The 24,372-nt window shown below is 44.8% G+C and overlaps 1 protein-coding gene across 3 annotated transcripts in view; it reads right to left on the bottom strand.

Moving 5' to 3' along the window:
* Nucleotides 1-5,930: 5,930 nt before the first annotated feature.
* LOC140188056 (MAP kinase-interacting serine/threonine-protein kinase 2-like) overlaps nucleotides 5,931-24,372 on the bottom strand; it is a 35,285-nt gene continuing 16,843 nt past the window's right edge. For all 3 annotated transcript variants that reach the window (XM_072243972.1, XM_072243974.1, XM_072243975.1), the window contains 6 exons: nucleotides 23,263-23,318; nucleotides 21,507-21,602; nucleotides 18,057-18,251; nucleotides 11,618-11,782; nucleotides 11,457-11,500; nucleotides 5,931-8,731 (listed from right to left, as the gene is read on the bottom strand). In XM_072243972.1, the coding sequence (XP_072100073.1) occupies nucleotides 8,482-8,731; nucleotides 11,457-11,500; nucleotides 11,618-11,782; nucleotides 18,057-18,251; nucleotides 21,507-21,602; nucleotides 23,263-23,318 (806 nt within the window). In that variant the 3' untranslated portion in view covers nucleotides 5,931-8,481. The remainder of the gene's footprint in view (nucleotides 8,732-11,456; nucleotides 11,501-11,617; nucleotides 11,783-18,056; nucleotides 18,252-21,506; nucleotides 21,603-23,262; nucleotides 23,319-24,372) is intronic.

Raw genomic sequence — 24,372 nt, 5'->3', positions numbered from 1 at the left:
TAAGTCTTCCAGCTTTTTGAGCACCTTCTCCCTTGTAATAGTAACTGCACCCACTTCTCTTCTTTCAAACACTACAACATATGGCACACTGCTAGTGTCTTCCACAGTGAAGAATGATGCAAATGATCTCCCTGCCCTAGTGATACCTTGATTTAAAAATTTCACTTTCTTCCAAATCCCTCCGCAATAACACCAATCCCTATCTTTGATTTCCCCACCCATTTGTGGTTCAAGTTCTCCTCTTTCAATTTGGTTCCACTATTGCTATGAAACCTTAATCTCTCAAAACTCCAAATTCTGACATTGCTTCTCTAGATCTCTTGAGACTCTCCTTTGGTTGGTGTTGACCATGGATGTTGCATCCTAACCGTACGCAAGCTGGGACAGTACGATGTGGAGAGCAAGCTGTGGTCCATGTAGCAGGCCTCCCCTCTCCCCACAGCTGATGAATCCAAAGGAACCGCAGAGATGATATAGTTTGGCATCAGCGACATGGCAGGAGTTGCCAGACACTGTTGACCCCAGTGTAGGGCTGCCTTAGGGTCTCCAGCTCTGGATTTTTCCTTAGGGTTTACTCCCGAAGCCTTTCCTGTGAGTGGGTATAGCGTCGAGGCAGCGGAGGGCAGAGGATTTCTCCCAGATGATCTGCCAACCACACATACGAGACCATCTGCCTGAAGTGAGTGTTGTAAGGCACTAGTAATTAGCATCTTTAGCTTAATTAGTTTGGCAAGATACCATGAACCAAGGTTCATATGCTTACAGTTCTATATTCTATGAAACAGTTGATCATTACCAGATCCCAATGTGCAGCCACAGACAGGGAGAATTCCATAGAAACCATAGAAACTACAGCACAGAAACAGGCCTTTTGGCCCTTCTTGGCTGTGCTGAACCATTTTTCTGCCTCGTCCCACTGACCTGCACACGGACCATATCCCTCCATACACTTCCCATCCATGTACCTGTCCAATTTATTCTTAAATGTTAAAAAAGAACCCACATTTACCACCTCGTCTGGCAGCTTATTCCACACTCCCACTACTCTCTATGTGAAGAAGCCCCCCCCCCAATGTTCCCTTTAAACTTTTCCCCCCTCACCCTTAACCCATGTCCTCTGGTTTTTTTCTCCCCTTGCCTCAGTGGAAAAAGCCTGCTTGTGTTCACTCTATCTATACCCATCATAATTTTATATACCTCTATCAAATCTCTCCTCATTCTTCTACGTTCCAGGGAATAAAGTCCTAACCTATTCAACCTTTCTCTGTAACTGAGTTCCTCAACTCCCGGCAACATCCTTGTAAACCTTCTCTGCACTCTTTCAACCTTATTTATATCCTTCCTGTAATTTGGTGACCAAAACTGAACACAATACTCCAGATTCGGCCTCATCAATGCCTTATACAACCTCATCATAACATTCCAGCTCTTATACTCAATACTTTGATTAATAAAGGCCGATGTACCAAAAGCTCTCTTTACGACTCTATCTACCTGTGACGCCACTTTTAGGGAATTTTGTATCTGTATTCCCAGGTCCCTCTGCTCCACTGCACTCCTGAGTGCCTTACCATTAACCCTGTATGTTCTACCTTGGTTTGTCTTTCCAATGTGCAATACCTCACACTTGTCTGTATTAAACTCCATCTGCCATTTTTCAGCCCATTTTTCCAGCTGGTCCAAGTCCCTCTGCAGGCTCTGAAAACCTTCCTCACTGTCTACTACACCTCCAATCTTTGTATCATCAGCAAATTTGCTGATCCAATTTACCACATTATCATCCAGATTATTGATATAGATGACAAATAACAATGGACCCAGCACTGATCCCTGTGGCACACCACTAGTCACAGGCCTCCACTCAGAGAAGCAATTCTCTACTACCACTCTTTGGCTTCTTCCATTGAGTCAATGTCTAATCCAATTTACCACCTCTCCATGTATACCTAGCGACTGAATTTTCCTAACTAACCTCCCATGCGGGACCTTGTCAAAGGCCTTACTGAAGTCCATGTAGACAATATCCACTGCCTTCCCTTCATCCACTTTCTGGTAACCTCCTCGAAAAACTCCAATAGATTGGTCAAACATGACCTACCACGCACAAAGCCATGTTGACTCTCCTTAATAAGTCCCTGTCTATCCAAATGCTTGTAGATTCTGTCTCTTAGTACTCCCTCCAATAAATTGCCTACTACCGACGTTAAACTTACTGGCCTATAATTTCCCAGATTACTTTTCGATCCTTTTTTAAACAATGGAACAACATGAGCCACTCTCCAATCCTCCGGCACCTCACCTGTAGACAGCGACATTTTAAATATTTCTGCCAGGGCCCCTGCAATTTCAACACTAGTCTCCTTCAAGGTCTGAGGGAACACTCTGTCAGGTCCCAGGGATTTATCCACTTTAATTTTCCTCAAGACAGCAAGCACCTCCTCCTTTTCAATCTGTACAGTTTCCATGGTCTCACTACTTGATTCCCTCAATTCCATAGACTTCATGCCAGCTTCCTTAGTAAATACAGACGCAAAAAACCTAGTTAAGGTCTCCCCCATTTCCCTTGGTTCCGCACATAGCCGACCACTCTGATCTTCAAGAGGACCAATTCAAAGATACTTTCTAAATAGTTAAAATGATTAGTTGTTCATTGTCTCCAATGACAGGAGATCTGTGCAGAAGAGTTTTTAAAGTGGAAGAGCCATGGCACTGGGGCAGTTCCACTCTCTCAGCCTTGGTCATCTGGGCCCTGTGGTACGAGTAGTCATCAAAACAGGGGTCTTCCTTGGTTGCAGTGGATGAACATGACATCTTCTGTGCCTTGCCATGCCCTTTACTCTCCACGGCCTGTAGCAGAACAACCTTCCTGTCTGTTGGATCTTGCTGTAGATCTCATCTGCCCAGGCTGCCAGAGCAGACTTCACATGCTAGGACAGTATTGCCCATATCTCACCGGTGTATGAACCCTCCCTCAGTTTAGAATGCCTGTCAAAGCAGTGTACCGGGGTGTGGCTGCTGTAGCATGCAAACAGCACTCACTGTTAAGGCCCTCTGTTGGTCAGAGTTGACCATGCATGTTGCCTCCCAGCCGTCTACCTTTCCATGCACAAGCCAGAGCACTACGATATGGAGAGTAAGCTGGCTTGTCCTCTCCAAACAGCTGATTAATCCAAAGGAACAGCAGATACCGATACAGTTTGGTACCACTGGCATTGCAGGAGTTACCAGTCAGCGTTGAACTCAATGTCAGACACCAGCTCTGGATTTTTCCTCGGGGTCTACTCCTGAAGCCTTCCCCATGAGCGCATATAGCCACAAAGATTGAGATTAATGTTTTCCTTCTCCTAGATGAGCAGCCAGCCGCAGCTGATGACCCCCCCCCATCTTCCAAAGCAACTGGTTTTAAGGCACCAGCAACCCACTTTTACCCTTTCTCTTGTCAGTGGAAACAGTTCCTCTGAGCGTAGTAGCTAAGCCACCCGTGAAGGCCAGGAGCTAGACTTGGTTGTCAGAGACAATTTGAGATGCATGGCATTGGGAGCGCTCGGGAATTCATCCACTCTTCCCTCAACCTCCCCCCCCCCCACCCGCACCAGGCTACGACAGTTGTTGGATCCGACTGCTTAATTCTTAGATTAGACTATTTAATTGTTATTTTCTTTGGAGTTTAACAATTAATTATCTGTTGGTATTTAAGTAGTTTTTATATGCATTAACAGTTTAATATTGTACATAGCCCGCAAAACAATATTAAACTGTTAAAGTACTGTAAGCGCCTGGAAATTTGCCCTTGGAAAATTCTACAACAAGCAGTGGATACGGCCCAGTCCATGGGGGGTAAAACCCTCCCCACCATTGAGCACATCTGTACCGAGCATTGCTGTAGGATAGCGGCATCCAACATCAGCCCACGCTCTCTTCTCACCGCTGCCATCAGGAAGGTGGCACAGGAGCCTCAGGATTCACACCACCAGGTTCAGGAACAGTTATTACTCCTCAACCATCAGGCTCCTGAACTAAAGGGGATAACTTCACTCGCCCCATCAACTGAACTGTTCCCACAACCAATGGCCTCGCTTTTGAGGACTCTTCATCTCATGTTCTCGATATTTATTTCTTATTACTTTCGTTTTATATTTGCAATCTGTTGTCTTTTGTACATTGGTTGTCTGCCCTGTTGGCAAAGTTTTCATTGATTCTATTATGGCTATTGGATTTATTGAGTATGCCCGCAAGAAAACTAACCTCAGGGCTGTATATAGTGATATATATGTAATTTGACAATGAATTTAATTTAAACTTTGAATATGCCTCTAGTGGCTAGACAGAGTAAAATTCTGGAAAGCTCAGAAAGCTTCTTTGTTCTGCATAATTTCGAATAAGTGATTTCTCATTGGTTAATTTGGTACTACATTATTGGAATACTAGTTTTCTAATTGGTTAATTCTCATCTAAAAATTTCAATGGAATTTTCCTCATCTCTGTTCCATGCTGGGCACCATCTTTGCATCTTAATCCCTTGTTGTTAAACCTTCTGCTACTAGCTTCTGTTTGTTCCTCTTTCCTTCATTCTATTAATGCTTAATAACATGATCGCGAGGCAACAATTTTTGTGCCCCTTTCCTGACTTCCGAAAGAACCCTGGATTTAAACATCAGAATCCAACACAGACCTAAGGAACCACTGGCACTGTACTGATATCACAGAACAACACATTTCATGACATACGGTACTATGCAAAAGGCTTAGGCACATATATAACTACGGTTTTATATGTATTAATACACACAAGGATTTTGTTCTATCCACACACACGCACAAACATTGCCTGGCCATTGCGGTGAGTGCACGCACTTCAATGTCTTCCTGGTATATTCTCATAATTAACTCATCGTTTTCCCTCGGAATTGCTACATACATTGAGTCAGACACCGAAGCTCAGACTATTTTATTCTTTATTTGTACTTCACTGCAAGTGTGCGATTGTGCTGAGCGTTCTGCTGTTTCACTGCTGGGTCCTAAACCGAGCTGATGCACTCCGCTTGGCTTTATGGTGCCTGCCCTGCCATTCACTGGGGTGATATTCCATTTCTCTTGTAAAGGAATCATGTAAATAATGTTGTTTGTATACTGTAGTGAAGGAAGATACTTGTCTATTTTGTAACATGATTGTAACTACACTGTGGAGTGCATCATATTCTAATTCATGTGTAGTCTTAAGTTAACTAGTTGATAATTGAAGACAGCATGTCTAATGCCCTCACGATGAGAGAGAGAGACGGAGCTTCCAGGAGTTCACACTGGACAAGAATAAGTATGCAATTATTGTTTACTTGTAAGTATTATTTTGTAAATACTGGCAGTTTTCATTAATTTTTGATGCACCCAATAAACACCGTTAAACTAAAGTGCTAATCAATCCCAACCATTTTTTTGTTTGGTCATAACCCACATATCCAACAACTGCGCTGTACTGCCGCTGCAAGAAACACTAATGACACGAGTGACGACAAACGTTTTGTGGATCTGTGTTGTGGACTGAGCGTGGGAAGGGTCAGGGAGAGGGAAATCATGGTGGGGAGAAATGGGAAAGGAGAGAGGAGGGGGAAAACGGGAAGCTCCAGAGAGACATTTTGCAATGATCAATAAACCAACTGTGTGGAATCACATTCCCTTCCCTGGTGTCTCAGGGACAAGTGTGTTAGCACCTGCACCAACTCCTCTGCCACCCCTTCCGCAGCACACCACCCTTGCCATTCCCAACGTCCTTTGCTCCTGCCAAACTTACAAACCCGCTCTCCACTCCACATTGACAAGTACTGTGCAAAAGTCTGGTTATATCGATGTGGTATGTCAGTGGTATTTAACCCGAATCTGATGGGCAATGGTTGGTGTACAACATGAATGTTGTTAACGATGAGAGACAATCATTTAAGTTTGAAGCATTTATTAAAATTTTTATAAAACAATACAAAATATCCTGGCAACAACAGTAAGAAGTTTCAGAGTGAATCTCATCAGTCACCTGGTGTATAAAGTGCTTTTGCTTCATGCCCCTTAGGAGCCAGCTAATATACCAACAGTACTCAGTTACAGCTGGTGCTTTAACTAGACCAAGCTGTGCCACTGCTCAGCGCAGGCCACCATTCAAATGAGATGATACAACACTTACAAAATTCTAGTTGTCTTAGTATAAGACAACGAGAACATGTCATACTCAGCAAAACATAATAGCAATGTACAAGAGTCGAAATTGGCTGCGTGTACTACCAGCGGTCCATTATAAAGTACCGTACAATCGCTGATAATACTGTTTCAAAAAATAGTCAGATTGGGCAATGGATCTAACTTGCATTAAAAGGATATTCTTAAGCCATCACTCACACATTTCCAATGAGTGAGTTTGGACTTCAGTTTCATCCACTCAATGTTCAGAAGAACAAAAACTTTTGATTTTAAAGGCTTCCAAGTTTCTGCCTGAATATTTTCACATCCAAAATAGTTCCCACAACTGAGAAGGTTCACCACCAGCCGTGGATCCTCCCAAAGTGAGAGGCAAGTCCAAATTTAAAGTCATTCACTTCAACAAACATCACCTCAATGCAATTATTTTTTGCATAGATTCCACCAGGAAGACTCAAGATAGAAGACAGACAAACTTGTAACTACAAAACAAAATAGTGAATGTTACAGCCAAAAGATACTTTCAATCCACTCTTCCATTCAAGGAAAACCCATTCATAACAGCAAACAGAATCAGAAGGTACACCTACAAGGAAATGGTTTCTATATAATTGTTACATTTTGAGGTACTTTTACTCAAAATACTTGAAGATGAAGGAAATAGTTTTAATTCATTCCCACACTGCAGACTACATTGTCACCCCTCCACTGGCAAAGTGCCCTCTGCGACCCCATAAGTGTTTCCTTTGTGCAGAGCTGATAAAGTTTGTGACATCACCGAACTCACTCCCACCTGCAAAGGCCTTCACATTTTCAATCTGCAAGAGCTCCCTCCAGTAACCCAGCGATCGACTGCAACTTGTCCTTAGTGCAGGCTTGACTGAGACTGACTGAACATATTTGAAGCTCTCTTCGTTTGTACAGCAGGGAGACATGTTTTCTTACATTAAAACGAGCAGCCTTTTTTTTGGGAAATATCAGATGCGACCACACCTGGGAACGAGCTTCTGAGCTGAAGCACTATTAATATGGCAGTGGATTGTTACACTCCAGCTACATGTTCCTCAGTGGCCGAGACACAGCCAGTTTCCCCACCCCCTCAGAGGTTGTTTACATAAACTCCACACCTTACAAGCTTCCCTGCCACCCCACCCTATGGCAACAGAGGAACCACTGCCCCACTCTCTATCCACTTTCACTGGACACTTCCAAACAGGATTTCAAGTCAGCAACAGAGAGAAAAACTTAAAGTATACATTCAGTGGCTTTGAACACAACCACCACATTAACAAGGACGGGCATGTAAGCCCACAAGCACAGAAAAACACACACTAACACTCACTTTTCAAAGCTTCAAAAAGAAAAGAGAAAAAAATCAGTATGTGGCACTTTCAGAGCCCATCTAGAGTTTTGCAAAACAAAATGAACACAAACAATAAAATTTGGAAGATTTCACACAAACCTTAAAAAGACTACTCTTATTTTTGTATCTGGAATGCCTTTTTCCTCAAAATCTTTCTCCTGTCCCAAGCCCACCTCTAATACTCTCGTCTTTCCCTAACTCCTGCTGCAGAATTCAAAGAATCAAAGTGTGTGACTTGGTAGAAATTAAGGAAGCAGAATTTATACATTTTCCCTCCCAAAAAATGCAGTAAGAATGGAAAAAAAAAGTGACAGGTAAGATGAATGCACAACTAAAGTATTTTTAAAAAAAAAACAGAATATACAAAAATCTCTCTTGCACACCCTCCTCTGGCATGCAAAAGTAGCTGTGTTTTTTGTTTTTAAATAAACTGTAGAGTACACTAGCTTTCAATGAGTGTTTGGTGTGTCTAGTCTCCCAAGTCTTATGCAGCCGAGACCTTCTAAATCCAGCCCTCCCTCCCTCTCCCGCCCCCATTGCCAGTGCCCAGGGAAGACAATGGAAAGAATGGGAACTGCTGGAAAATGCAGAGACACACAGCTCAGTCTCAGTAGCCCAAGCTAACACAATGAAAAAAAAAGCAGCTAAAATAAAACCACAATTGTTATGGAGGTGATCACAGTACAAGTTTAAAAACTGCTTTTTTTTTAAAAGAAGAAAACATTCCTTTGGTGAAGAGACAGGTGCTTAAATTCTTGCTCGGCTTCTCAGCTGTTTGACTCTTAAGCATTTTATAATTGCAACAATCCTTTACAGGTTTCAAATGCTGTAAACAGCTCCTCCTTGTGTGAAGCAGTATTGTAATATTGCCAGAATTGGAAACCAGCCAGAGAGCCCTGGCTTAATTGCTCATGTGTTTCAGGGAATAAATGATGTCACGCACAATTGTCAACCAGGACCAAGGGTGGCAACAGCTGCTGATTGGCTGCGTGGATTGCACTCGTCTTCTGCCTCCGTTTGGCCAGCTTAGACTCGGAGGGAGGAGACAGCCGCATGGAACATGAGGTAGCTTTGATGAGGACTGGCTGACTCTCCTCGTCCTGATTTTCTTCGTGCTGAGTGAGCTGCCTGTTGACGGCGATTGCCTCGGCCGCAAAGTACGTGAGATCTTTGGCACTGCTGTTCCTGGGGGACAGGGCAGAACAAAGGATTGACACAGTTCTACCCAAAGTGTAACATAAACAACAGGCTCCAAATCCCGCCTGCCCCGCACTGCTCAATAACCCACTCACAGCCCTTTGTCTCAGCAGCTTAAATCTTTAACAAGCCAAGACCCTTTGATAAACAAATGATTCATTTTAAAAAAAACGGGAGGCACTGGAAGGTTTGGCTTACAGCTGAATGGAGGTAACATTTAAAACATAATTCCAGCAATAACAGCCAAGAGAGGGGGTGGTGGTGCTGTTTTGTAACACCTTGTGTATTTAAAAGGGAATTTCACAAGAGACAGACACACAGGAGAGATTTAGAGACTTTGGGAGAAAAAAGACAAACAAAAGATTGTATATTTAATAGACAGACAGACAGAGAGACAGAGGAGATTTAGTATGAGTTTGGGAGGAACAAGAAACAAGTTTAGACCACAAGACATAGGAACAGAATTAGGCCATTCAGCCCATCGAGTCTGCTCTACCATTCCATCATGGCTGATCCCGGATCCCACTCAAGCCCATACACCTAACTTTGCCATATCCTTTGATACCCTGACCATTTGGAAAACTTAAAACTTCCGCTTTAAATATACCCACGGACAGTCTGTGATTCCACAGATTCACCACTCTCTGACTGACAACATTCCACCTTTCCTCTGTTCTAAAAGGTCGCCCCTCAATTTTGAGGCCGTGTCCTCTAGTTCTGAATACCCCCACCATAGGAAGCATCCTCTCCACATCCACCCTATTTAGTCCTTTCAATATTTGGTAGGTTTCAACAAGATCCCCTTACATTCTTCTAAATTCAATTGAGTACAGGCCCAAAGCTGCAAAACGCTCCTCAAATGTTAACCCCTTCATTCCCAGAATTATCCTTGTGAAACTTCTCTGGACTCTCTCCAATGACAGCACATCGTTTCTTTTTGAGGCACAGCCTCAAAATTGAGGGGTGACCTTTTAGAACAGAAAGGGGCCCAACACTGTTGACAATACTCCAAGTGTGGCCTGACTAGCGTCTTATAAAGGCTCAGCATTATCTTCTATCTTTTATATTCTATTCCCCTTGAAATAAATGCAAACATTGTATTTGACTTCTTTACCAAAGACTTGACCTGTAAATTAACCTTCTGGAAGTCTTGCACGAGGACTCCTAGTCCCTCTGCACCTCTGATGTTTGAATTTTCTCAACATTGAGATAATAGTCTACACTATTGCTCCTTTTACCAACATGCATGATCATACATTTCCCAATACTGAGTTCCATCGGCCACTTTTTGCCCATTCTTTCAATTTGTCAAAGTCCTGCTGCAATCACATTGCTTCCTCAGCACTACCTACCCCCCCACCTAAATCTGTATCATCCACAAACTTTGCCACAAAGCCATCAATCCCATTAACCAAATCACCGACAGTGTGAAAAGGAGAGGTCCCTGCGGAACACCACTAGTCACCGGCAGTGGCTAGCTTGTGTATTTAAAAAGGGAACTTCACGAGAGGCATATTTAGTGCGAGTATGGGAGGAACGTCGACAGATAAAGAAAGTCAGAAATATGAACACAGAATTAATTGAAAGTTGGGGGGGTTATGCTTAGAGATAAAATCAGTGTGACTGTACAGAATACAAAGAAAAGACAGCGATAGGAAGTCAAACAGAAAAATAAAGAACTAAAATACAAAAGGAGCCATGAAAAAAATGTGGACAAGGGGCAGAGAGAGTAATTGTGCACACCTCTTTTCCCAGGTTTGGGGAAATCGAGAACCAGAAGGCACAGGTTTAGGATGCGAGGAGAGAGACTTAATTGGAGCCTGAGGGTCAAAGTTTTCCCCCACACAGACGGCAGTGAGAGTACGGAACGAGCTGCCAGAGGAAGTGGTTGAGGGAGGTACGTTAACAACACTCAAGGCAGTTAGGTAGGTACAAGGATAGGAAGAGTTCAGAATGACCCCGGGGGAAGTGGACGAGCTCAGATTGGAGTCTTGGTCAGGATGAACCAGTTGAGCTGAGCAGTACAGCTGAAGACAACACCGCTGCTTGCGAAGACACGAGAGACTGCAGAGGCTGAGATGTGGAGCAATACTCCAGATGCCGGAGGGACTCAGCGTGTCAGGCAGCATCTGTGGAGGAAAACGGCCAAGCGACAGTGTTTCGGGACAAGACCCTTCACCGGGAGTGAAAGACAGACGGGAGACGGCTAGAATAAAGAGGTGGAGCAAGAACTGACGGGTGATAGGTGGATCCAGGTCAGGGGGGAAGATAAACAGGGCTCTTGGATTTACTGAGTATGCCCGCAAGACAATGAATCTCAGGGTTACATATAGTGACATATATGTACTTTGATAATATATCTACATTGAACTTTGAAATTCAGAGTAACACACACAAAATACTGGACGAACTCAGCAGGTCAGGTAGCATCTGCAGAGAGAAATAAACAGCCAACATTTCCAGCTGACAGTTGAGTTCCTCCAGAATTTTGTGTGTGTAACTTACGACCTCTAGTTTTACTCCCACCCAACCTCGATGGTTTATCTTCTAGGCTTTGTCCGTATTTGACTGGTCAGATCCCCCTCCACCCTCACTGCAATGTTAGTGCTGTCAGCAAGCAGAAAAATTGTCCCAACCAAAACATTTGACAAACACGCCTCAGAACGTTCCAACAGCGCCCCCCTCCAAACTGAAGAGTGATCGGACGACCTACCTCTGGAGAAGACGAGGTGTTGGCAGCGTGTTCTCTGGTGCATGCTGAAAACAGACGAATAGGAGGAATCAATGGAAATTTGTGCAATATACAGAGCAGAGGCTGGAAATTTAGCAATTTGATAGCTTGGGCAGTTGCAGCCCTTTGTATTGGATACATACCCCCTGCACCCATGGGTGCTCCAGCACCTGTGCTGCACTCAACCTCTTCTTGGCGTCTCTGACGAGGAGCTTCGTAATGAGATCCTTGGCACCAAAAGAGATGTGAGCCCAGTCTTTGTCAGGGAACTCATATTTTCCTTTCTGGATGCTCTCAAATAGGTTATTCTGTAAATAAAAGATTTATGATTTAATCCTTGGGTCAAAGATCAGATATATTTGTCATGTACATTTACATGTATTGGAAATTTGCTGTGGTGGTGGTCAAGGTGTGACATGTAGTAATAAAACATTCAACAATTATAAAAAATAAACAGATTAAAGTACGGATATGGGATGAAACGTGCATAAATACCAGCATGTATTTATAATGTAAACAGCATCAAAGTGGTTTAAAGTGTTTACAGTGACAGCGATCTCTGGATCATTACCATTTCTATATCCAATTCTAATGAGGGTTAAGTAGTGCAAGCCTCAACTCACACTGTCAATGAAATCCCAAACTTCCACCAATCCCACAGGTTTCATCTTGCTTGCCTATGACTATTACTCTCTTTTGAAAAAGCGAATAGACTTAGGAACATGTCTTTTGTGAATCTGGAGCAGAAGTAGTTTTGAAAAGCTGTTTCTGCTCGAGTTAAGAGCCCCTTCTCTCTGTAGGTGGTTTCCACAGCAGCCGTTTCCAGCTTCACACCTCTGTTATGTCAGCGGTGACTACAGATGATGTCTACCCACACAGGCTACAAATACAAAACTACTGCACTGTACAGACAGGTTGACCCGACTTCTTCACAGCAGGTCTTACTGAAACTGAAATGGAGGTGTTAGGGCAACGCTAGAATTACTGCCTGTCTGCTGCTGACCTTGAGAAGCTTGATGCAGTTTCATTCGAGCTACCTGTCTGTGTGATGAATGTTTTTATTCAGTTAGAGATGCAGCATGCTAGCAGTCCATCCCACATCGCCAATTACACTCTTGACCATTTAACCTACGAAACCTACACACATTATTTACAGGAAGGGGCCAGTAACACCATGAAGGATCCCACCACCCTGCTCACGGACTGCTGTCTCACTCCCAACAGGGAGGCGGCCACGTGGCTCCTCATCAAAAACCTTTTCTTTCCCGGGATCATTCTCGTGAATCTCCTTTGACCCTCTCCAATGCCAGCACATCCTTTCTTAAAATAAAGGGCCCAAAACTCCACATAATACTCCAAGTGCAGTCTGACTAATGCCTAAAAAAGCCTCAGCATTACATCCTCGCTTTTATATCCTAGTTTGAAATGAACCTAACATTGCATTTGCCTTCCTTACTACAGACTCAACCTGCAAGTTAACCTTTAGGGAATCTTGCATGAGGACTCCCAAGTCCCTCTGCAGCTCTGATCTTTGAATTTTCTCCCCATTTACAAAATAGTCCACACCTTTACTCCTTGTGCCAAAGTCATGATTATACACTTCCCTACTCCATATTTCATCTGTCGCTTCTTTCAGTTCTCCATTCTCCCAATTCAAGTCCTTCTGCAGATACCCTGTTTCCTCAACACTACCTGTGCCCCTACCTATCTTCATATCATCGGCAAACTTGGCCACAAAGCCATCAATTCTGTCATCCAGACCATTGACATATAACATGAGAAGGAGATAATAAAAAATCAATACAAAAATTAAAAACTGAACGCTGGATATATCTGGCAGATTAGTCTGCATCTGTGGTTAGTCTGTATTTTTTATCTGTTGGATTAGACTATTTAACTGTTATTTTATTTGAAGCTTAACAATTACACGGGTGTACAGTACCTATAAAAAGTGTTCACCCCCACCCAAAATTTTCATGTTTTATTGTTTTACAACACTGAATCACAGTGGATTTAATTTGGCTTCTTTTGGACACTGACCACCAAAAAAGACCCTTTCGTGTAATTAATTTGATCGCTTTGTAGAAATCTGTTTTCACTTTGACATGAAAGAGTCCTTTTCTCTTGATCAGTGTCAAAAAAAAAAAACAAATCCAGCGTGATTCAATGTTGTAAAACAATAAAATATGAAAACTTCCGGGATGGGGTGGGTGAATACTTTCCATAGGCACTGTATTTTATATAACTACCTATATATATGTAACTGTCTAGTATACTTCCCAGTGGTTACAGTATGTATATAGAATGGTTATATTTGCATGATTCTGGAGAATTCTGGAAGCTTCTCTGATGCTGCATTACTTCAATGGGAGCAACTGATTGGTTGGCTCTATCTGCAAAGTTAAATGGAATGCATCTCATCTATGGGTAGAATAAGCTGACCACGCAATGGCACTATTTTTTTTTTGCCTTTCTCTTTGCTACCAGTCTCTGCTCCCATTGCCATCCATTTTCAATTTTCTTTTTTCTATTGGCGCTTAATTAAATGATCATGAAGCAACTAGTTTTGCGCCTTTTTTCCCGACTTCCGAAAGAAACTTAAGATCAGAAATACCAGAATCCAACATGACTGACACAGAATTTTGATGAAGGCTCCCGAACCTGAAACAATAACTTTCTCCTTCACAGACACTGCCTGATCTGCTGAATATTTGAGCAGTTTATATTTTTTTCCAGGTTTCCAGTATCAGAACTAGCAACGTTTGCTGTCTCTTCCACCCCCTCCCACAAAGCTCGCAAATGAAAATCCAGAGTTCTGGTGCTCAAGACCCTCAGTTTCAAGGTTACTGTTATTGCTGTTACTGTTTTAATTCCCGATTAAGTGGAAATTCCCCAGATATCTGAGCATTTGAGCTCCTCATACCTTAGGGCCACTGGATTACTCTTCATAAAACCTGACAGTCTGCCTGTACTTCAGCACAGGAAGCAAACATCGGCTTTAACCTACTCAGGGTTTAAGGTCAGTTATCTGCTTTTGACTGACACACAAGTTCTGTCCTTATCAAAGGCCGCTGACAGGAGCAATGGTCTGAAGGAAAAGTGACCGTGGACATTAGATAAAACTACTGTTAGGTGTAGCTGTAATGCATCTGAAGATTAAAACCCACCCAAATTTGAGGGAGGTTCAAAGGTGACAGACAACAAACTTGATGCACAAATACAGAGATTCTGCAGATGCTGGAAATCCAGAGCAGCATATGCTAAACGCTGGAGGAACTCAGCAGGTCAGGCAGCATCTACGGAGAGGAACAAAGAGTCGACATTTCGGGCAACAGCCTTCATCAGGACTGGAAAGGAAAGGGGAAGATGTCACGAATAAGATGGGGGGGAGGGGAAGGTGGAAAAGTTAGGTGATAGTTGAAGTCAGGTGAGTGGGAAAGGTAAAGGGCTGCTAAAGGAGAAATCTGATAGGAGAGAGTGGACCATAGGAGAAAGGGAAGGAGGAGGGGCACCAGGGGGAGGTGATAGGCAGCTGAGAGGAAGAGGCAAGAGCCCAGAGTTGCGAAATGAAGAGGGAAAGGGGAAGAGGAATCACTACTGGAAGTCGGGGAATTTGATGTTCATCCATCAGGTTGGAGGATACCTAGATGGAAAATGAGGTGTTGCTCCTCCAACCTGAGAGTGACCTCGTCGTGGCAGAAGAGGCGGCCATGGACCAACATGTCACTCTTGATGCATGCATTTCTTCCACTCGCTGCATCTCTGTGCTATTGAACACCCAGTGTCCAGAGGTCTCAATTGTCCAGAGTCACACTTTTACCAAACTGATAGAGCCGTCCCTGTTGGTCCCAACATGGACAATGGTGCTTTCTGTTCACCCGATCTAGCCAGCACGACCCTACAGGTCACACCCTCACCACCTTCAGCAGAGATCATGTTCCCACACACACTGTGTTACAGAGTAGGCTACACCCTCCCTCCATAAAACAGACTTATCTCCAGGTTTGAGTTATTTGTTAACACTCCAATGCCTTATAAAACTTCACTATTCTTTAAAGGCATTTGTTAGTCTCATGAGACCATGGATTTGCACCTTGGAAAGTTTCCAGGGCGCAGGCCTGGGCAAGGCTGTATGGAAGACTGGCAGCTGCCCATGCTGCAAGTCTCCCCTCTCCATGCCACCGATGTTGTCGAAGGGAAGGGCATTAGGACCCATACAGCTTGGCAACGGTGTCGTCGCAGAGCAATGTGTGGTTAAGTGCCTTGCTCAAGGACATACACGTTGCCTCAGCCAAGGATCGAACTGGCGACCTTCATATCACTAGATGGATGCCTTAACCACCTGGCCACATGCCAACACATTATTACCTTGCATTTGCCTTCCTCACCACTGACTCAACATGCAAATTAACCTTTAGGGAATCTCCCACAAGAACTCCCAAATCACTTTGCACCTCTGAATTTTGAATTTCCTCCCCGTTTAGAAAATAGTCTACACATTTAACCCTTCTACCAAAGTGCATGACCATACAATTCCCTATTCTATATTCCATCTGCCATTTCTTTGCCTACCCCCCCCCAAAATGTCCAAGTCCTTCTACAGTCTCCCTGCTTCCTCAGCACGACCTGCCCCTCCACTCATCTTCGTTTCATCTGCAGAAAAGTATTCTGTCATCCAAATCATCGACAAAAAACGTGAAAAGAAGCGGCCTCAACACCAGCCCCTGCAGAACACCACTAGTCACCACTGGAATTTTGGGCTGAGATGCTTCACCACGACTGGAAAAGAAGGAGGAAGGAGGCAGAAGATGGGGGAAGCAAAGGAGTACAAGCTGGCAGCTGATAGGCGAGACCAGGTGAGGGGGAAGGTTGATGAAGTGAGAAGCCGGGAGGTGATAGGTAGAAAAGATAAAGGATTGAAGGAGGAATCTGATAGGAGAGCCGAGTGAACTATGGAAGAACAGGAAGGAGCAGAACAGGAGGGAGGTGACGGGCAGTGGAGAAGAGAAGGGGTAAAATGGAGAGACATTATGGAGAAATTAATTACCCTTCAGCTGGCCAGACACAGCTTTGTGAAATTTGACTGATTTATCATTCCATTAATCTATCCTCTGGGGGTGAATGCACACAGTTATCGCAGGGACAGAGAATCAAAGGGGAAACAGGCAATAGGTTCAAGGTGAGGGGGAGAGATTTACAAATGATCCGAGTGAGGGGCAACTTCTCCACACAGAGGGTGTGTAGACATGTGGAATGAGCTGCCACGCGTCGAGGCAAGAACAATAACAACATTTAAAAGTCATTTGGATATACATGTGGATTGGAAAAATGCTGAGCTCTCACACTCCTAAGACGTACGAGTCACTGTTAGTACGATATGTTGGCACTGAAAGCGTGGCCACACTTGTGGGCTGCCCCAGCACACAAGACCATAAGTTATAGGAGCAGAATTATGCCATTTGGTCCATCGAGACTGCTCCATTTCATCAGGGCTGATCCATTTTCCCTCTCAGACCCAATCTCCTGCCTTCTCCCCGTTATCATTTCTTGTCCCAGCCAATCAAGAATCTATCAACCTCAGACCTAAATACACTCAATTTCTTGACCTCCACAGCCACCTGTAGCAACAAGTTCCACAGATTCACCACCCTCTGGCTAAAGAAATTCTTTCTCATCTCCATTCTAACACATCCTCAGACTGCACTGGTCACTGATAGAAATGACACATTTCACGTCATCTTTAAATCATTAGAGGGACATAGGAAAACAGGAGTAGCTTAGATGTGCATCTTAGACAGCATGGACCAGTTGGGCCGAATGGCCTGTTTGTGTTACATCACTCTAGGCAGGAGGTATAGGAGCCTAAAAGCCTACAACTTCAGGTATAACAGCTTTTTTCCCCACTGCCATCAGAATCCCCAACTGACCTAAAGCCCTAATACAACCTCAGACTGGATTTCTGTCTCAACCTGTACAGGTCCTGTTATTTTATACTGTTGTTTATTTTTTGCACACATGGATAATCAATTTTAATTTGCATCTGTCACGGACATGCTCTCTTCTCACTGATGCCATCAGGAAGGTGGTAAAGTAGCCTCGGGTTCAGGAATAGCTATTACCCCTCAACCATCGGACACTTGAACCAAAACCAAACTGTTCCCACAACCTATGGACTCACTTTCCAGGATGCTTCATCTGATGTTCTCAATATTTATTGTTATTTATTTCAGTTTGTGTTCTTCTGCACTGTGGTTGAACCCCCACATTGGTAGTCTTTCACTGATTCTGTTGTGCTTACTATTCTTTGGATTTATTGAGTATGCCTGCAAGAAAATGAATCCCAGGGTAGTACATGGTGACTTTGATCTTTACACATGCCTGTGAGAGCACTGAACTTGAAGGTGACCACGCTCATGACATCACTTATCCCCAACTCAGTGCAAGAACCACACGATACCACCGAGTATTCCTTCAGTAACTGATTCACCAGATATCTTCGGTGCTGGTTAAGTTTCAGTAACTAAAACAGAGTGACTAGAAACGCCGAAGAGTTTAAAAACATTAAAACATTTGGCTACTCACCTGACAAGAAGGACATGCCTCACCACGGTCCCAACCACAGTCGGTACCACAGTTCCCAACGAAGGGTGGATAGCCGCTGAGCATGATGTACAGTATAACACCCAGACTCCACAAGTCACAGCGTTTATCGTAGATCGAAGCCTCCTCGTTAAACACCTCCACGACCTCGGGGGCCATGTACTCTGCTGAGCCGCACTAAAACAAGAGAACCATTGAGTGGTAACTATTCAGGTCATGCTGTGCTATATGCCCAGTTTAAAGACGATTCCGAGAAAAAACATTTCCGTTTGAAATGGATAAACACTGGAGAAGCTAATATGCTTTCACAATAGACGTATGACTTTATTTAAAAATCAATTATTGAAAAACCACATGAATCTCATGAACATCTTTTTATCATTTTGTCCACAGTAGGCCACAGAAGATAAGGCAGCGGAGGTTTGACAGTTTCCTTCTGCTAGATGTGCTCCCAACCATGGCTGACGAGCCAATAACCGCAGGAGAATGGGGTCGAGAGGGATAGTAAACCAGTCCTGACGGAATGGTGGCGAACACTCGATGGGACAAATGGCTCCTGTGTCATGGTAACTTTCTCCCACCTACCACCAGATTTCTGAATGGACAATGAATCAACCCATGAATACTAATTTGCTCCCTTTTTGAACAACTTAATTTAACTTCTATGTAATATACTGTAGTTCAGTTATTACAATCAATAATAATTTTTATATCCTGCACTGTCTTTTGACATTTGTCAGAGATATTAAGCCTGATTCTGCTAAGAAAAGGTTAACAGAGCTAAAGTAGCTCTGACTTGGCAAAGTGCACAGACCCTTCCCCCACAGTACAACTTAGTGCGGAGTTGAAATGATCTCTGTTCTTTCTCGGAGAAACACTCTCACATCCAAAACTGCAACAGGCAGCTCCAACAGGGCGGAACCCACTTTGCCGCAGGGTGCCAGAGGACGCGATCAAAAACAGACAACCCACAGTCCGGGCTTTGCGTGTGTGCCGGACTGAACTGCAGCAGCTTCCTCAAACAAAATACTCTCCCATCATTTATTGTAACACACACAAAAAATGCTGGAGGCACTCAGCGGGTCAGGCAGCATCTATGGAGAGGAATAAACAGTCAACGTTTCAGGCTGAGACGCTTCAACAGGACTGGGCGCCAGAATAAATCAGAAAATGGAGGAGGGGGGATGAAGTAAGCAGACGGCAGGTGATAGGTGAGGCCAGGTGAGGGGGTGAGGGGGAGGTGGGGGTGGGGAGAAGATGCAGTAAGAATGTGGCAGGTGAGGGGGGAAGGTGAGTGGGTGGGTGACGGGGGGAGAGGGGAGATGCAGTAAGAAGGTGGCAGGTGAAGCCAGGTGAGGGGGTGAGGGGGAAGGTGAATGGGTGGGCAACGGGAGGGTGGGAGGGGAGATGAAGCGGCAGGCAGGTGAAGCCAGGTGAGGGGATGGGGGGGGAGGTGAGTGGGTGGGGGACGGGGGGAGGAGATGAAGTAAGAAGGTGGCAGATGAAGCCAGGTGAGGAGATGGGGGGGGGGTGAAGGGAGATGGAGGCAGGTGAAGCCAGGTGAGGGGATGAGGGGGGGAGGTGAGTGGGTGGGTGACGGGGGGGAGGGGAGATGAAGTAAGAAGGTGGCAGCTGAAGCCAAGGAGGGGGAAGGTATGTGGGGGGGGATGGGGGGAGGGGAGATGGAGGCAGATGAAGGCAGGTGAGGGGATGGGGGGGAGGTGAGTGGGTGGGCGACTGGGGGGGGGGCGGGAGGGGAGATGAAGTAAAAGGGAGGCAGGTGAAGCCAGGGGAGGGGGAAGGTGAGTGAAGTAGGAAGCAGAAAGGTGATAGTTGGAAGAGGTAAAGTCTGAAGCAGGATTCTGATAGGAGCGTGGACCTTGACCCTGGGTGAGGTGTTCATGATTTGCTGCTCCTGTCATTTGTTCTCATATCTGCACTCACTTAAACCTCTTTTTGATTGTACAAGCCCAGCAGCTATTTGTCAGAGCAATACATTCACAATCCATACAAGCTGATTTTCTGTCTTGTGGTGTCGAGGTTGGCATAGCTGGGGTGGGGGAAGGTCGTGGGGATAAGCTCCCACTACCCATTAAATGTTTCCATTGGCATGCCTCTCAGATAGTCTCTGACAACCAAGTCTCACACCTGGCTCTCACATGCGGCTCAGCTACCAAACCCAGCGGAACAGTTTCTATTGAGAGAAGGGGTGGGGGAGGGCAGCTACTGACACCTCAAAACCCGTGGCTTTGTGCAGACGGGCTCGTCAGCTCATCTGGAAGGAAAACCTCCGCTGTACCCACTCATGGGGAAGGTTTCAGGAATAAACCCCAAGGAGCTCGAATCCCTAAGACAGTCCTACGTCAAGTGCTGATTGGCAACTCCTACGTCGCTGGTACCAAACTTTATCGTCTCTGCTGTTCCTTTGGGTTCATCAGCTGCGTGGAGAGGGGGAGCCTGCTGCACGGGCAACAGCTTGCTCCCCATATCGTACTGCCCTGGCTTGTGTATCACGCAGACTGCTGAGGCACAACTTCCATGGTCAACCCTGGCCAACAGAGGGCCCAGCTAGTGTTGTTCTGCTGAGTATTGGGGGCCTGCTGTATTAGCACCAGAACTGTGGTGGCACTGCCGGGCTGCCCCCCAGAACATCCCTACGTGTGCTGATTACTAACGTAAATGACACATCTCACCGCGTGTTTCGATAAACAAATCCGAACAGGAAAGTATTTGTGACAGTTTCACTTCAAGCACTTTGCCAAAACATAGGTCTTCCTCCTCCCGGGCAGCCTATTAGCGCAATGAAAATTATCCTGCCCATGATCCCCGAGGACTGCTGAAAATCTTTCTAAGAAAGCAGTTGTTGGCTGGAACATGACGACCTTGAACTAGAACAGTACCAAAACAGAACTCTACAACAGCATGCGAGCCAGCGAGGGTTCACAAGTTCAGCGACACTTGAAAGGCCATACCCCTCCAACTCCAACCGGCCAGGATTAATCTTTCCAAAACACTGTAGCCATGTGATTTAACCTACAGTCATAGAGCACTCTAGCACAGAAACAGGCCCTTCGGCCCATCTAGTCCATGCCCATGTTATTCTGCCTAGTCCCATTGAACTGCACCTGCTCCATTGTCCTCCACACCCCTCCCATCCATGAGCTTATCCAAATTTCTCTTAAATGTTGCAATCAAACCCACATCCAGCAACCTGAATCTGAGAAGCCTTTCACTCCTCAATGCAAAAGACCAAGGGCCATTGGTGACAGCTGAGATCATCTTAAAACAAGTGGATCTCTACAACACGATAAAGTTATCTGCAGTCTGCCGCAGAATTTCAGGTTTTTAATAGCTCCAGATTTCACAGCGATGAGGCAAGTGCAGGTCCTGTGTGCAATTCAGAGAACAGTTCTAATTAAACTCCCCGCTTACCGGCGTCAGAAGTTCAGGGGTCGAAATGGGGGAACAGTCTCCATTCAGTTTTATCCCACTTCCCAGGTCAAAGTCACAGATCTTTACAGGAGAGAGCTGAAAGGCAAAAGAAGAAAAAGCCATTAATTAAATCACAAGCTGATAAACAAATTTCAGCTGGGTTCATCATACTGGTCTTTAAATTATTACCAAGCCTCACCAACCAGGTATGTAATACGTATGTACTATTACATGTAATGCATACGCAAGTGGGTGCCCAAGACTTTTGCACAGTACTGTATTTGTCAACATGGAGCAGAGAGCAAATTTGTAAATCTGCTGGGAGCTAAGGGTGTTGGAATGGTGAGGGTGAAGTGCCACAGGAGGGATGTGGGACAGGTGGCAGAGCGCTGCTCTACAGTACTGTACTGTGCCAGGGGCAGGGTGGGGGTGTGGCACGGGTGCAGACACACCCAGCCCTGAGGCACAGGGCAAGGTCATTTGATTCCAAACAATTCGTTTATTGATCATTACAGAATGTCTCTCTGGTGTTTCCCGCTCTCTCCCCTCTCCCTTCCTCTTTTCCCAACCATGATTCCCCTCTCCCTGCCCCCTTCCCACTCTCAGTCCACAATGGAGACCCATATCAGAATCAGGCTTATCATCACTCACATAAGGCAAGAAATTTGTTATTTCTGGGGCAGTCGTACAGTGTAATACATAAAATTACTACAGTGCTGGGCACCCTAACATTCAAGATGCTCTTTGATAGGCACATGGCCTATAGAAAAATGGAAGGCTATGTGGGAGAGAAGGGTTAGATTGATCTTAGAGTAGTTAAAAGTTCAGCACAGTATAATGGACTGAAGGGTCTGTATGTCCTAATCTCAACATATCGGCATATCAACACCACCTTGCTTTTGTTTCAGAAAGGTTCTAGATCAGGGGTTCTCAACCTGGCGTCCACGGTTCGGTAGGTGTCCATGGCATAAAAAAGGTTGGGAACCCCTGTCCTAGACGAAACTCCCCCATGGCGCTGACTGCCAGTGTGTATTTCTATATTTAGTTTCAAATGTCCAACAATGCTATTCATTGATTGATTTGTTTTACAGAAACATGTTATCCCTCCTCACCAGTCTACAGGACCAATTCATCTCAGGGGAGGTGATAACATCATGCCAGTTTTAGTACAGGTAGTCCTGGCTGTGCCCCAAGGAGACCCACGATGAGAAAGACTGGGACCCCCCATTAAACCCTCATTCCTACTTAGTGAGTGCTTGCTTTTGGTTTCTAGATTGCTAGACTCTTAATTCGGAAAACTGGAATCATTAACAAATTCTTCCCAAATGAAAAGGTGCATTCATTTGCTTTTAATGAAAATCCCTTCCAATTCAGGATAGTAAAAACTGTCAAGAGGGTTATCAGGGTCCTACCACCCATGTGACAATCACCTTGACGCGCTACCATCAGCAAGGAGATAAAGAAGCATCCGGACTAGAACTTCCAGACTGGGTAACAGCTTCTTTCCTCAGGCTGTGGCTGCCACCAACAAGATCCCATCACTAGAACAGTGAGCTGTTTACCTGTGCTACACACTACATGTATTTTGAATTATATTTTATTAACTTATTTATGGTAATATTTTGTTTTATGCACTGTGTGTGATACATTTTTTGTGGATGCACCGTAGTCCAGAGGAATATTGTTTCATTTGATTATCTATATCTAGTCAGGTAACGATAAACTTGAACTTCATACGGATTCCAAAGGCACGCACCTGCTCTGGGTTTTCACACAAGATGTTCTCCGGCTTCAAATCGCGGTGGGCCATGCCTAACAAACGAGAGAATTCTCGTTAGTGGAGTTGGATCAGCCTTTGGTATAAAGCTCTCCTTCCATACCCAAATCATTTCATCTGAACGTCACAGGGAGGGGCTGCTGGGTAACAAATGGCCCAAACTTGAAAAATTTATGGCTTACTTCAAGTTAGTACTGACATTACTTTGAAAGTAGTCGACACATGACAAATACGTGTGGCACGGTACCGTAATGGTTACAACACTTTACAGTACCAGCAACCTGGTTCAATGCCTGCCACTGTCAATAAGGAGTTTGTATGCTCTCCCCATGACTGTGCGGGTTTCCTCCAGGTGCTCCAGTTTCTTCCCACAGTCCAAAGGCGTACCGGTTGGTAGATTAATTGGTCCTTGTAAACTGTCCCGTGATTAGGCTCGGGTTAAATCGGGGAATAGCTGGGCGGCGTGGTTCGAAGGGCCAGAAGGGCCGGCGCTGAGCCAGATCTCAACAAATAAACACCTCGGGCTGACACCAAGGTTGTTGGATCCAAGATGGGGGATACGGAGGAGTGCCAAATGGTATTGGTTACACAAGGATGAAAATAGTAATTTATTACTTTTTTTAGATTTAGAGATACAACACAGTAACAGTCCCTTTGCGTCCAAGGCCGTCACCCATTTACACCTGAGGAACAAAATAACTTAGTAACTCTTACACTTCTGGATCGCGAGGGAACCTCATCACCTGGACAAAACTCACGCAGTCACAGGGAGAACGTACAAACTCCTTACAGGCAATGGCTGATGCTGTGAAGTGTCGTGCTAACCATTACGCTACCCTGCCACGCATACTTATCATATGTCGACTACTTTCAAAGCAATGTCAATACCAACCTGAAGTAAACCATAAATTTTTCAAGTTTGGGCCATTTGTAACTATGCTACCACGCCGCACGTTGGGTGAGAATGGACCGAGTTGGATAAATGGGACAACGACCGTGGTGGATCCTGCCAGCCCAAGGAGAAGCTGAGAAGGACATGGCATCGGTGGAGACACAGTTAGCTAACAGAGTAAAGCTTTTCCTACACTT

The sequence above is a fragment of the Mobula birostris genome, chromosome 26, assembly GCF_030028105.1.
Source record: "Mobula birostris isolate sMobBir1 chromosome 26, sMobBir1.hap1, whole genome shotgun sequence".
NCBI lineage: Eukaryota > Metazoa > Chordata > Chondrichthyes > Myliobatiformes > Myliobatidae > Mobula > Mobula birostris.
Note: the sequence above shows the minus strand (reverse complement) of the source record. Positions and strands in the feature narration are given on the sequence as shown.